A 13,279-nucleotide genomic window follows, 5' to 3' on the forward strand; every position below is an offset into this window, starting at 1 on the left:
TTTAATATCTCCTCCTAGATTTCAATCCAGTGCTTCACACTGACGAACTGCCCCAGTCCCATAATTATTATCCATTATTAAGTATGAATTTAAGACACTGATGACATAATTAAATGGTAACATCATTTTTTTTGTGTGCTTATTTAATTTAATAAAATCCAGTGCCATCCAGAGCATGATGCTCTGCTTACATCTTTTCCATTTTATGAAATGATTTCTTTAATGGAATTCTCTGGTACTTTCTATGTGACGCTTAATTGGCTAGCTGCACCGGTGGTGTGGCTGGAGGCATCATTTCTGACCGAGTTGAATTAATTAAAGATGATTATTCTTTCTGCATCACTCAATTCTGCACCACATCTGCATTTAGTTTTTAAAATATTTTAGTCCAAGAGCATTTGTCTGCAGAGCAGTAGGCGGGCGTCTTAGAATAAAAGTTCAATTAACTCAAGTTAAGTCCAAGTCTCCTGCTCGTCCCTCAGTCCATCTTCAAGTTGCCTCTTTCAAAAGAAAAACAAAAAAACAGAAGCTTGATTTGAAATCTAATGAGGTGACACTCCGGGACACTGGTTGTGAGGTTCTGGGTGAAGTTGTGAGGATCAAGGAGCCTCAGTTCATCACTGAATCATGCATCGCTGCTGCAATGTGGGGTGACATCATATTAACAGTTAATTACCAGTTCATTAGCGGCTGAAATCAAAGGCAGACGGTCGGTTTAGCACTCTGGAGACAAATTAATGGAATGGAAAATAGAATGAGGTGATCTGCAGTCATTTTCAGCAGTTAGAACTTCTGAAATTTCTACTGGCATCATATCAGTCATACCACATGTTACATGAACGGAGGTCTGACATTATTTTTAAGTCAATGTTTGGTTCCTTGGCTGATGGAGAGTCTTACTGGTGGAAAATGGGTCAACAATTTGCCCACAGTCTCCCAGAGCCTGAAGCCTTGGACTCCAACGTTCACCCGGCCATAAATAATAATTAACTGCCCCATAAATAATGGCAAATTAGGCCTGCAGAATGCTCCTGTCTGAGAAACATGGACATGTTCCACCAGCTGGAGGTGTCACCACTACAGCTTATGGGTATTTCCCATTAATGACACTGATCTGAACTTCTGGGTTTATATTTAATCACAGATTTTTTTTTATTCTCCAGTTTAATTACAAATATTCAGCATCAATCAAGCTTTTTAATCAGTCTGCATGTCTGATAAGGGGTGATGTAGAGTTGGAGTTCATCTGATGTCAGAACAGACTGTAAAACAGACAGTGCAGCATCAGGGTCACATCATGACACTAACAGCTTTTTAACGGCCCCTGAAAAATGGTAGGAGGCCTTTTCATGTAAAGCCTTTATGTAATTCAGCAAAGTACTAAAGGTTCCGTGCACCTCATTTATTTCCATTTCAATGGAGGCTTTGAAGAAGAGCAGCACTGTCACATTTAAGGAGACCTTTATTTGACACTGACACAAGGCAATAAAGCTCTTGTGTTTCGTATTTCTCCATAATCCTGTCTTGTATAAATAGACATTGTTCCATGCATGGAGGAAGAAATACACCACAGTGAGAGGAGCTGACCTGCTGCCCACTCTGGCAGGTCTCCACTTTCTCCATTTGCCCCGTCCAATAGAACTGGGACTGCAGCAGTCTCTGCTGCAGGATCGTTGCGATTTTTGACAGATTTTTGGTCCATAAATTGTACACTGGTACAGTGGTAGAGCAGCTAGTTGAGCGTATGTTCTATGTTCTGCTTTATTTTATCAGATTTAGATTCCAGACAGACTGGGACACATGCAACTAACGCAAAACCAGTTAGAGTTCAGCGGGTGGCCGATCAATCAGATGATTAAAGACATTTTCAGGATGCCACTTAGAAAAAAGTCTTCAGTGCAATAAATCTTCGTTTTTTCAGGCATCATGGTGACTAACATGGTGACCTCGGAGAATGCGCAGAACCAATCGGGCAAGTGGTACGTATTGGGTATCGACACAAGCAGGAAGTATTAAGTTAGAGCAAGTTAGTTAGAACAGGAAGTTTTAAACTACTTAGAACAGGTAGTATTAAACTAGTTAGAGCAGAAAGTAAACTAGTTAAAGCAGGAAGTTTAAAGATAGTTAGAGCAAGTTAGTTAGAGCAGAAAGTAAACTACTTAGAGCAGGAAGTAAATTAGTTACAGCAGGAAGTATTAAACCAGTTAGAGTTAAGTAAACTAGTTAGAGCATTAAGGTCTTCTGCATACTGCTCTCCCATGGGAACTCTGTCCAGTTCTCGATCTGCCACCTTCTGAAATATGATTTCAATAACATCTCTTCTGCTGTACTTGAGTGGAGGAATCTTTTCATCGGGTCAGAGCGAGCAGGGCATCTCCTTCATCCGGTACAGAATAAAGCAGAACGAGCCTCATTTGCATACGTGATTGCATGGTTAATTATGCTCTTTCGGCACAAATCTGTTACTAACGGGCCAATAAGACCTTAATCAACCCAAGTAAATCTCATTAGTTATACACGAGGGAATGGACTTGCATTTCCACACTGTAAGCATGTGTGTGTGTGTGTGTGTGTGTCTACCTCTGACGATGAGCTCTGCGAAGTTGGACACTCCCGCCCCCCCTGCTGGACTGGGTAACACAGCGGTAGAGATCCTGCTCGCCCCTCTGCACCGCTTCCACCTGGAACGACGCCACCCAACGGCCCTGACGCCACGACACCGACGCCGCCTCAATCAGCGCGCCGCTCCGTCGCTGTCACACAAACAGACGCCAAAAACACACATTCAACGCAGAACTATGTCAGTATACATCTAGCAAAATGATTTCTGTATTATACATTAAATGTGTGTGTGTGTAATTAAAATTACACCCGGTCACTGATCTCCAGCACTGCTTTAATGTGGAGAAAAAGCGACAATCAGAGTTTGGGCAAAAATGTAATTTCAGATATTCTCTCAAGCATGCCTGCTGCTTATGAGGCCATTAAAACAGCGCAGATTCATATTAAACTCTGGCGCGGAGCCAGTCCTCCGGGGCCCGTGTGAGCCGACGCCAGAACGAAAGTGACGGGAACGTTGCCGGGGGTCTTTTCCGTGACAGAACGCAGCACGTTCACCTGCGTGGTCTGCTGACAAACAACCGAGAAGAGCTCTGAGCTGTCAGTCAATTCTGAGAGTCCAATCAAATCACAGGGGGCGGGGCAGGCTGTGGGTGGTTCAAAATGTCAAATTTGGATGCTCTGTGATGTCCCTAGGCTCTTTACTGTCCTTTACTGTTCTTCTCAGGTATTCTGTAGCTGGAAGATGATGTAAATAGATCGGACGTAATGAGTAATGGTGATGGTAGTGGCCTAGTGGGTAACACACTCGCCTATGAACCAGAAGACCCAGGTTCAAACCCCACTTTCGACCATTGTGTCCCTGAGCAAGACACTTAACCCTGAGTGTCTCCAGGGGGGGACCGTCCCTGTAACTACTGATTGTAAGTTGCTCTGGATAAGGGCGTCTGATAAGTGCTGTAAATGTAAATGAGTAATGCGCAAACAAACAGAACTCCAATTTTTTTTTTTTTTTTACTGAACCAAACGTAAATGATGCAGTTACAATGATAAATTTTTTTAGAGGATCAGAATAAGGGAATGGAGGCAAGCATTTTTGAAGGTGCTTCATCAAATATTAACAGTTACGTGCAAAGGAATTCCATTTCTTTTGAAGAAATAGCCAGTAACCACATCCTCACGGAACCACCACCAGGGGCGCTATGATCTGAGATCTTTTTCGGTATCAATGGGAAACTTGGGATCAAAGAAAATGCCCCAATAAGTGGGATTTTAGGTCAGTGGTGGCCTAGCAGGTCAGGAAGTGGACCCGCAATCAGAAGGTTGCCGGTTCGAATCCCAAGCCACCAAGGAGCCACTGAGGTGCAACTGAGCAAAGAACTGTGCCCACACACTGCTCCCGGGGCGCCTTTCATAGGCTGGAGTGGAGTGTGAAATTGTGGCAGACTGGGCAGGCCTTCGGTAAAAAAAATAGGTGAAATAGAAGCAAGGGGGTAAAGTTTTTTAGATTTTTTCATCGCCCACACTTAATTTAAAACTCTGAATTATTCACAGTGCCGCAGCAGGCCGGGTGATAATTGCATTCATGTTGGAGTGACGCAGCGGCAGTGGAAAGCTCATCTTCTCATTCCACTGCCTTTTGCAGCGCAGAACCTGTCGGAACCTGGGCTGATGAGCTCCAGAGACGTCTCCGGATGCAGGTTCCGATTGTTTGGCTTTCTGTTCTTCACCAAATCGAGCGAAACAGCGGCAGCAGACCGCAAGTGTCTAAACCATTTACCACGGTGACAGCGAGAGACACGGAATACGAAGTGGCGCTAATGGGCTAAGTTGAGGTCTGGTGCATCAGACAAATCTAATATCCTCCCAACGCATTCTTTCCAGATCGTCTCTCTACAGCTCTGGCAGGAAACTCAGCTGTATTATGGTTTATCTGCAGTTTTGGATTATTGGCCGCAAACATGCTGACGTGGGCCAGATCTGTAATGTCTCACAAATGGAACGGGGAACAGACGAGGTTGTGAAATGTGCTGGTTAAATAAGAGCATTGTGTAAACAATTAGCACGGACTATTTCAAACAGGCACGACTCCTTTCATGGGGAGGCGGGTCAAAGCGAACGCATCAATTAGCCACTTTTCTATTCACTAACTCAGCCTATCAAACCCTACTAAACCGACAGGGGTTCAACAGTTTAGCATTTTAACCATCACCGTTAGTGAGCAGTGGACGGCCATGACAGTGTGTAGGGATGAGAGTTTGACAAAGTGTTTGCTCAGTGGCGGTTCGGGATTTGAACCGGCAACCTTCCGATTAAGGGACCTCTTCTATACCCGCTAGTCTGCCACTTCCCAGGCCAACTACTGATGGGGAAGGGATGCAAACTCCATACAAACTCCAACCAGAAGCACGCCCTCAGCACGTGAATTCCAGCCAATGTCGGGAGGTGCAGAGGCTTGTACGGGGCCCTGGTCCGTCCGTCTGTCTTGCGTTCATCCCGTGTGATAATTCATTCTTTTTATATCATTTGTAGGTAATATTGTTTCAAATCACGGCCTAAGTTCGCTGTACTTCACTTTCCCTCTGCTTATTTATTTCAGTCTCCATTACCCCTGTAACAAATGCTTATTTCTCAACATACTGCATTACAGACTTTCCAAAAATTAAGATGCTAAACAATGCTGCAGCGTGAAAGTTTTATCCACGTTTAACCCCAAGCCTAAAGGTCAAAGTTCTCCTTAAAGACCCCAGCACACTCATGCTGGTTACAGTAATTAGTCCGACCTCCTGACTGAAGAGGAGCGCTAATGAGGAAATGCGAGTGATTAAAAAGACGAGAAGCGACGAGGGCGATCTTCAGACCTCTCTGCCGACCACCGCCACAAACTCGCTAAAAAAAGCACTGATGATGAAGAGCAGGCCGAGGGAGGCGGAACAGTCGGTGAACAGAGATCTCATTTAGTGAGGAGTCTCTCCTCACGCCGTCATTTCAAAAGCACTCGGGCGGCGGAGCTTCAAGGTCGTTGTGGAGAAGCTGGACGCATTAATGCAAAATTGCACAAGAGAAACAGACACCATTACCACCAGCCGTTCAGATCTCTCTTTTACCCAGGATGCACTTCTCACACCCACCTCAAGGTAGTAGGGGTCGACATCCATGGCCCGGCCAGACGCCACGCACTGGAAGGAGGCGTTCTGGCCGCTGTTCACCTCCACGTCTCCGAGCCGGGAGAAGCGAGGGACCTTATCTGTGGAATAAGACAAGATCAGGGCTGGTGCAGATGCTTAAGGCTTCTGTGTAGTACAATTAACCAACATTTCAATAAGATGCATAATACAACAACTTCACTATTCATTACATTCTGTATACTATAAACAGTAATTATAACTTTTGGAGATGAAACAGGGCCAATTATGTAGCTCCATCTAAAGCGCCTTCATTCTATATGAAACCGAACAAAGATGCACCTTCACAACTTAGAGTTTGGGTTTGTCTATTTGTTACAGCCTAATTTTGTTCTTTTGACATTCAAAATATCATTACTCAAGATTGTGTTCAGGCCACACCTTTTATAACCGCTCATGTAAAATAAACTTTCCAGATGCACCGTCAACATCCATCTTCACTGTAACATGAACTCATCCTCTCATCACGCAAATGTTATAACGTCATGCGATATTTTCTTTAGCATCAAATCTTTAGTGTAGAAATGTGATTATAACAATATTTTTAATCAGATTTATAAGCAGTATGTGACTCGTTCCTGCGCATTCATTTTATCACATAATGTGATCATTTTACATTTACATTTATGGCATTTATCAGACGCCCTTATCCAGAGCGACTTACAATCAGTAGTTACAGGGACAGTCTCCCCCTGGAGACACTCAGGGTTAAGTGTCTTGCTCAGGGACACAATGGTAGTAAGTGGGATTCGAACCCGGGTCTTCTGGTTCACAGGCGAGTGTGTTACCCACTAGGCTACTACCACCCTGATCAGTGTTGCTACTCTGTATACAGCGTGTGCATCATGTTGCATTTTGGTAGTTACTTGTAAAGATGCATCAAGCTGATGTCCAGATATAGTTTTATAGTTCTCTTTACAAGAAAATGCCACAAGATTGCTGATTTACTGTCAACTTTCTGGTGTGTGTGTGTGTGTGTGTGTGTGGTAAAGAAAGAGGATAAAAGCCTGAATATATCCATGCACCAGCAGGGAACCGGTGTGCGATTCAGAGGCTCGACTCTTTTCGCTCCCGGAACAATAGCGTCTAATTGTCAACCTCAGAGAACAGCGCGGTGCTGTGCCGAGCTTTTCACGACATGCAGCTGTAGGGCGAGCGAATGACGATGACCCTCGACCCCCGTGCCACACCGACGCTGGGCGAGAACAGGATTGTGAAACTCTCACCATCAACGCTCACGTCTGCAATCAGTGCATAAAAAAATCTGCAACGAAGGCGCCACAAACCGCCTGATTCGACCAAGACTCTCCACCCGAAGTGATGGATGGAGACAATAACAACTGCTCTTCACTGTGACGCGCGCACACACACTTACACGGGGCCCGAAATACACACCTGCTAACCAGAGGAGTCGTGCACTCTGCCCCGGTGGAAGAATGATGACTCTTTATACCGCTTTTCAGACAAGATCGCCATCAATGCACGGACGAACACAGAAAGCCGTTCGAGGCTTTTAAGGTTATTATTATACACCCATAAAATCAATAACCAGACTTCATGCACCATCTGAAGGCAAAGCTGGTGGAAAATGGTCTTTTTTATTCCTTCAGAGTCCTTTGCTGTCGCACAACAAAGACACCTTGTGCAGAGTCTGCCGCATCAACCTGAATATTATTATTAATATAATGTTCAATTAAGTCTGTACTTATTTACTACACTTTTTCAATATGATTGTGTGAATCTAGATGCCTTGATCATAAGTCAGAAAATATTTGCAATAGGAAACGACACCGTCTAACACATTCTTGACCCAAAACTATCAAAAAAACACCAAAGAACCTTGTTTAATCGCTGCTCTGTAAGATAATTCAACATAAAGAGGTCAACATATGATATAGTTTCATAAGGATTCATAATGAATCTTAATCTGAATCCCTTAATCTATGAGCCTATGATATTCAGTCAATTCTTTTTATTTATTTATTACCTGACTGACCCTTTAAAATAGAATTTTGTCTCCGATTAGAATCAGTAGACTATATTTTCTATATTTACATTTACAGCATTTATCAGATGCCCTTATCCAGAGCGACTTACAACTAGTAGTTGTAAATGTAGTAGTTTCAGGGACAGTCCCCCTGGAGCAATTTAGGGTTAAGTGTCTTGCTCAGGGACACAACAGTAGCAAGTGGGGTTTGAACCTGGGACTTTGTAGGCTACCACCTCCCATGATCCAATGCATGCCAGATACATACCACAGATCTGCATTCTGACCCCTCAGTCTATGACAGGTTGACAGGCTGTTGACTCCACCCACTGTGCCAGGCTGAGACGGGCCAGGCGTTTCCAGATCACATCGCCACCAGTGACAAGTCATGGCGGTACGAGGCATATGGTGGCCAATCGCATAGCGGCGGGATGGCTGTCCACATGTGGCAGAGCTGCCTGCCAACCCGTCCCCAGACTGCTTTACAATTCCGTTCTGTGTTTATGTGGTTTTAGTGACAAGTATTAACATAATCGTAAACTGTTCTCTCTCATGCATGTAACCACACAGACATAAATGAAGGGCAGTGCCCACAAAAGCCAGCCATCTGCTAAACGTCTTTTAACTCGGCTGAAGTCATCTCCTGGTCCGGAGGCTCGCGACTTGATGAAGATCCTGGCTGACTGTAACACGTGTCTGGAATTCTGACCGGGACTCGGGAGACGTGGGCTGAAATGTCACGCGTGCAGGAATTTTAAACAAACCGACGTCTGATAGTTCATCCGTCCGGAAGGCCGAGGGTTATTTTAACAGTCTGTATGGAGCGTCACGCCGCTCTGTGTGTGTGAGATGCATTCATGCAAAGGAGCGAATTATTTGCAATGGACACATTTCAAAACTGACAAATAACCCGTCTCCCAGATAACAAAAAAATGCAGTAAAACCATTTACTAATATGCTAATATATAATAATATTATTAATATATCTCAGTGTTTAGAATGCAAAAAAAAGTAGCTCATGGTGTGGTTCCTTTAATGATTCGTGAGTCATTGTTTTGTGGCTGTTACAGAAAGAATGGAGGGATAAAAAAAGGACTAGAGGATAGACCACCGAGAACCCAGGCATTCTATAAGCACTCAGTCCCAGCCACCCGAGTCTAATCTGTGACTCTCTGATCTTCTCTAGATCCTGGCTCCTGACTTCAAATGGACCAGTAGCATTATAACGAACACTGTGGACCATGACACTAGACATGGACCTTCAAACATGGACTGATCTTCTCCAATTCACTACGTTGGACTATTTAATACCTGTTTCACCAATTGGACTGTTTTCTTGTCCAACCCCAACCCTGCTCTGATACCTACTGCACCCGAGCACCACCCTGGAAGGCTAAAATAGGAATACATATTTATGCATTTGGAGTTTTGACTTTTGAGGTGGCATTACTGCATGAAAAAAGAAGAGAAGAGAATTTAACAGAATGCAAAACTGTAGCGGCGTAAAAATATCAAAATGTATACCCCTCGTCAAGACCCATATTATTCCACTGCTGAAAACGCAAGGGTCTGCTGATCTCCTGAAATTTCAACAATTACTTTCACAAAACTCCTTCTGCAGAAATGCCAGCAGCATCAGACTCCCGACGTGGCGAACGTGCAAATCCACTGTGATTGGCCGCTTTTTGGCATAACACCCCGGGCTTCCATTGGTTCCAGGTTCAGATTTGGAGCTTCCTGCAGGAGTGTGTGTTTGGCCTCTCACATGTCTCCTGCAGCATCTCCGTGGTTGTTAGAGACGAACGATGGGAGGAGGTTAAATCGCCATCCGACTCCCGCCAAAACCATATCCCAGCAACATTTTAGCCGTTGCCGCGGTGAATCATGTACACCGTGGCCAACATCCGACCTGGGGTTCAATGATGCACTGTGTGTGTGTGTGTGTGTGTGTGAGGGAATGCTGTATTTTGCCTTTCATTAGCAGTCATTAACATTCCGCCTCAATCAGCAGTGATCCTTCAGACAGACGGCTGCCTTCAGCTGAGACAGGAGGACACAGGAAAGTCGGGGTGACAGCAGAGGGCAGCCATAAAAAGGGCTGGTAACACACCCGCCTATGAACCAAAAGAGTCCCAAGGGTTCAAACCCCACTTGTGTCCCTGAGCAAGACACTTAAGACCGAGTGTCTCCAGGGGGACTGTCCTACAAACTACTGACTGGAGGGATGATGTGTTTGAATTAATGTGTGTGTTTCCTTGCATGTAATGCATATGTAATTCTGTATATGTGTCTGAGAAGGAGAGTGTGTATTTGCATTGTGCCATAAGGCAGACTCCGGGCAGTCCAGGTATGGAAAAGGAATTTTTCGTTCCTCAAGTCGTCATGTTGTAAATGGTCCCAAAAAAGTCCACGTCGGTTGGGCTGGTAGCATAAGTCAACACCAACGTAAATGGCACATGGAATTATGTTGAAACTGACGTCCTTGTTTTTCAATCTAATGAGAGCGTTAACAGGCCCATAAATGAACTGAATAAAGAACCACATCAAATATAGCACTCAGGGACAGACAGACAGGTGTCTCCAGACAGCCTGTCCCACGTCAGTCCCATTCACATCAGAGGTCGGCTCCCAACCGCTGGGGCCGTGTTTACCCAGACTCCCCCCTGTCCCCAGGAAAGTTCACTTACTGCAGGGGTAGGTCAGCAGGACAATGTCGTCCAGCGCGATGAAGCCCCGGCGCTCGGCGGAAACCGTGGCTTCAAACACGACCTGCCGCAAGACACAGAGAGGACAAGGTGAAGAGAAGGAACAAGTTTTGATCAGCAAACCATTCGCTTACAGCGAGAAAGTGACATGGGCGCTAAAATAAAATCGAGTCGCCTCAACTTTATCATACGGCATTTCACACTTCGTGCTGGAAGAGTTGACGCGCCACCATCATGGCACACATTGACACATTAAGTTTGCAGGAAAAGGCACACAAACACACACCTTGGGTCCATCCGCTTTTAATATACCGAGTCATTTGAATATGGACACACACGTGCACAAAAAATGCAATATTGTGTCTCTTCCCGCTTTGGGAGGAAGCTTCCTATTTCAACTGCCTGGGTGAGCTGCTCCCCGGATGGGACCGATGTCTCCAGATGTCCCCTGAGATGGATCGGGAGTGAGTGAGTGAGTGAGTGAGTGAGTTATTCGAGCAAATTTCCGCTGCGTCATGAGTTGTAAATACGAAAAAAAACCGTAGAAACGTGGGCCGGCTGTCATGGAAATGGGCATCGACACACCGATACACACACAGAGTAGACCGCACAACTCCACACAGCCCCCCCCGGCGCTGATGATACATCAGGGCGCTAAGTGCCAGCGGCGGTCGATTCCACGCAGGCCGCGGGAAGACGGATGCGGGCCCTCCGCTAATTTATTTTTATTTTTCATTCGGATGCCGGGCCATTAGAGACGTCCGCCCGATTAACTCCTCAATTCATCAGCCGCTGGTGCGTCGCGGCCATCGATTGGCTCCCCCTGAGACGCAAGCCGCCTCCCATCGCCGCGCGTTTTTTATTCCTCTTCTTCCCCGAGCTGCTCGCCGATCAGTGAGCAGCAGAACGAACAGCTCTACGCTGCCGACGGGGAAACAAAGTTTTTACTTTACTGCTGCACATTAAAAACGTCACACCGGGCCGAGGAGTCGGAATAACGTCGATAAAGTTTACAGCTCAGCTGAGCCCTCAGATAAACAGGAAGTTAAATGTTGGCGACGGGGAGAGACGGAGAGGGGGGAGATAAAGGAAGAGCGAGAGATTCTTCATAACGGGGCTCCTCTCGTCTCTGACACCTGTAACAGAGTGAGAATTACACACACCACAGAGTAGACAAAGGCCATCGTCATCATCGTCATCATCACACCACACGATGCCACGCCCAGGAACGTTCCGAGCTCGGAGCCTGATCCAGGCTCGGTTCGGAGGCGGACTGCGAATCACAGCGGAGATCAAGGCGGGCCGCACTCATGCATTTTAATGGCGCGGCCTGAGAGACCCAGGGCTCACCGGCTCATAAAAGTCAATGCGGCCGAGCGGCCGCAGCAGAATTCCAACGATCCCTGTGCCATTTAAAGCTGCCGTTCGCGCCAGTCAGAGACATTTTATAACTAACAAGAGTTGTTCGCAAGACATCGCCAGGTGCCAATTCGCGCACGCTGCAGAGCTCCGCTGCAGGGCGTGACACCTTCGGAGCATGCGTCTCACATCGGATATTCGGACAAATCGGTTCCAGTCAGAGATGTCTTCAAATGATAAGTCTGAAACACTCCATTTTTTTATAAATAAAACAGACTTGTGTTTCCGTATATTTGTGATCATGTGTGTCTTTCATATTTGCAGGTCAGTCAGTGTGTGGGATATTTTGTGTAGATATGGCAGATATGAAGCCCCCCATGTCATACACAAAGGTTTGGCCTGCTTTGGATTTGAGCTCTTCTGAGTAAAAAAATGCAAATGTGCCAGGCCTCACGGGTAATGGTGGGATGTGGAGTGACACATTCCAATGGGCCACCCATTTACAAATGAATGGGAGCCATTTGTCAGTGATTGAGTTCTTAGTTTCAAATCAAGGGGCCATTTGGCCTTCCTCTGGTAGGAATGAGGGGGTCAGAAAAACCTGGAAGTTCTAGTGTTAAAGTTTTGCAGTCCAACCTATGCCACAGAAAATGGCTGTTGCTGGAAAGGAAACGAAGGCCAGACTGTTGTAGACTGCATCCTCATGACAGCTGCAGAGATTAGTTCTCACTCACTCACTCACTCACTCACTCACAATCCATCTTAGGGTCGATGCCTCCAGAGACTTTCTGAGAACACTTGGCCGCATGCTGTGTCTGTCCGGAACATTGGCGACACATGAGAAGGTTCCAACACAATCGAATACAGGCTGAATACGGCTGTTCTTAATTCAAACCGTCATATCATGCTGCCCAGACACACATAAAAATAAATACTTCACTAAACATCGTTTCACTGCAGATTGTCATCTCTGGTGAGTTCTATTCATTTCTATGTTAAGGTAAACCCACAATGCACTTGGAAGTGAGTGGCCTTTGAAACACGGCTAGCAGTCATTACCCAAAACTTTGCTGAACCTCTAATGAAGATATTTATAAAACGTATAAAACGTAGTAGCTACCTAACAATGGTTCTGTTTCTAGCAAGGCTGCATGCTTGGGATGAGATCTTGAGTCAGTCAGCTAATATACACCTTAATGTCCTATTGTTAACCATTGTTCACGGGTGCATCTAATCAGAGTTCGTCCAAGATTGCACCGTAGACCGTGTATCAAGATAAAAGAAAAAAATCACAGAGCATAGAGAGAAATACAGTATCAAAAGACTGAAAATATTAATATTTGCACCGCCTGTACCAGATCATGAGCTACTTTCTCCGGATTTGGGGGGATTTCCCCCAAACGTAGTTCTCAGTGCGAAGTTGCCATTGCAAAGGCACGGTTCTATGTTGATGTGTTCTATGTTCTGTCAGGTTGTCTAGAAAT

At 45.4% G+C, this 13,279-nt stretch overlaps 1 protein-coding gene across 1 annotated transcript in view; it reads right to left on the reverse strand.

The window, feature by feature from the left end:
* Positions 1–13,279, reverse strand: part of ptprua (protein tyrosine phosphatase receptor type Ua) — a 104,449-nt gene that overhangs the window by 37,852 nt on the left and 53,318 nt on the right. Inside the window, 4 exon segments of the mRNA XM_028964822.1 lie at positions 2,581–2,620; positions 2,622–2,753; positions 5,691–5,806; positions 10,419–10,500. Of these exon segments, the coding sequence (XP_028820655.1) occupies positions 2,581–2,620; positions 2,622–2,753; positions 5,691–5,806; positions 10,419–10,500 (370 nt within the window).

Source organism: Denticeps clupeoides, chromosome 20 (assembly GCF_900700375.1).
Source record: "Denticeps clupeoides chromosome 20, fDenClu1.1, whole genome shotgun sequence".
In the NCBI taxonomy this organism is placed as follows: Eukaryota; Metazoa; Chordata; class Actinopteri; order Clupeiformes; family Denticipitidae; genus Denticeps; species Denticeps clupeoides.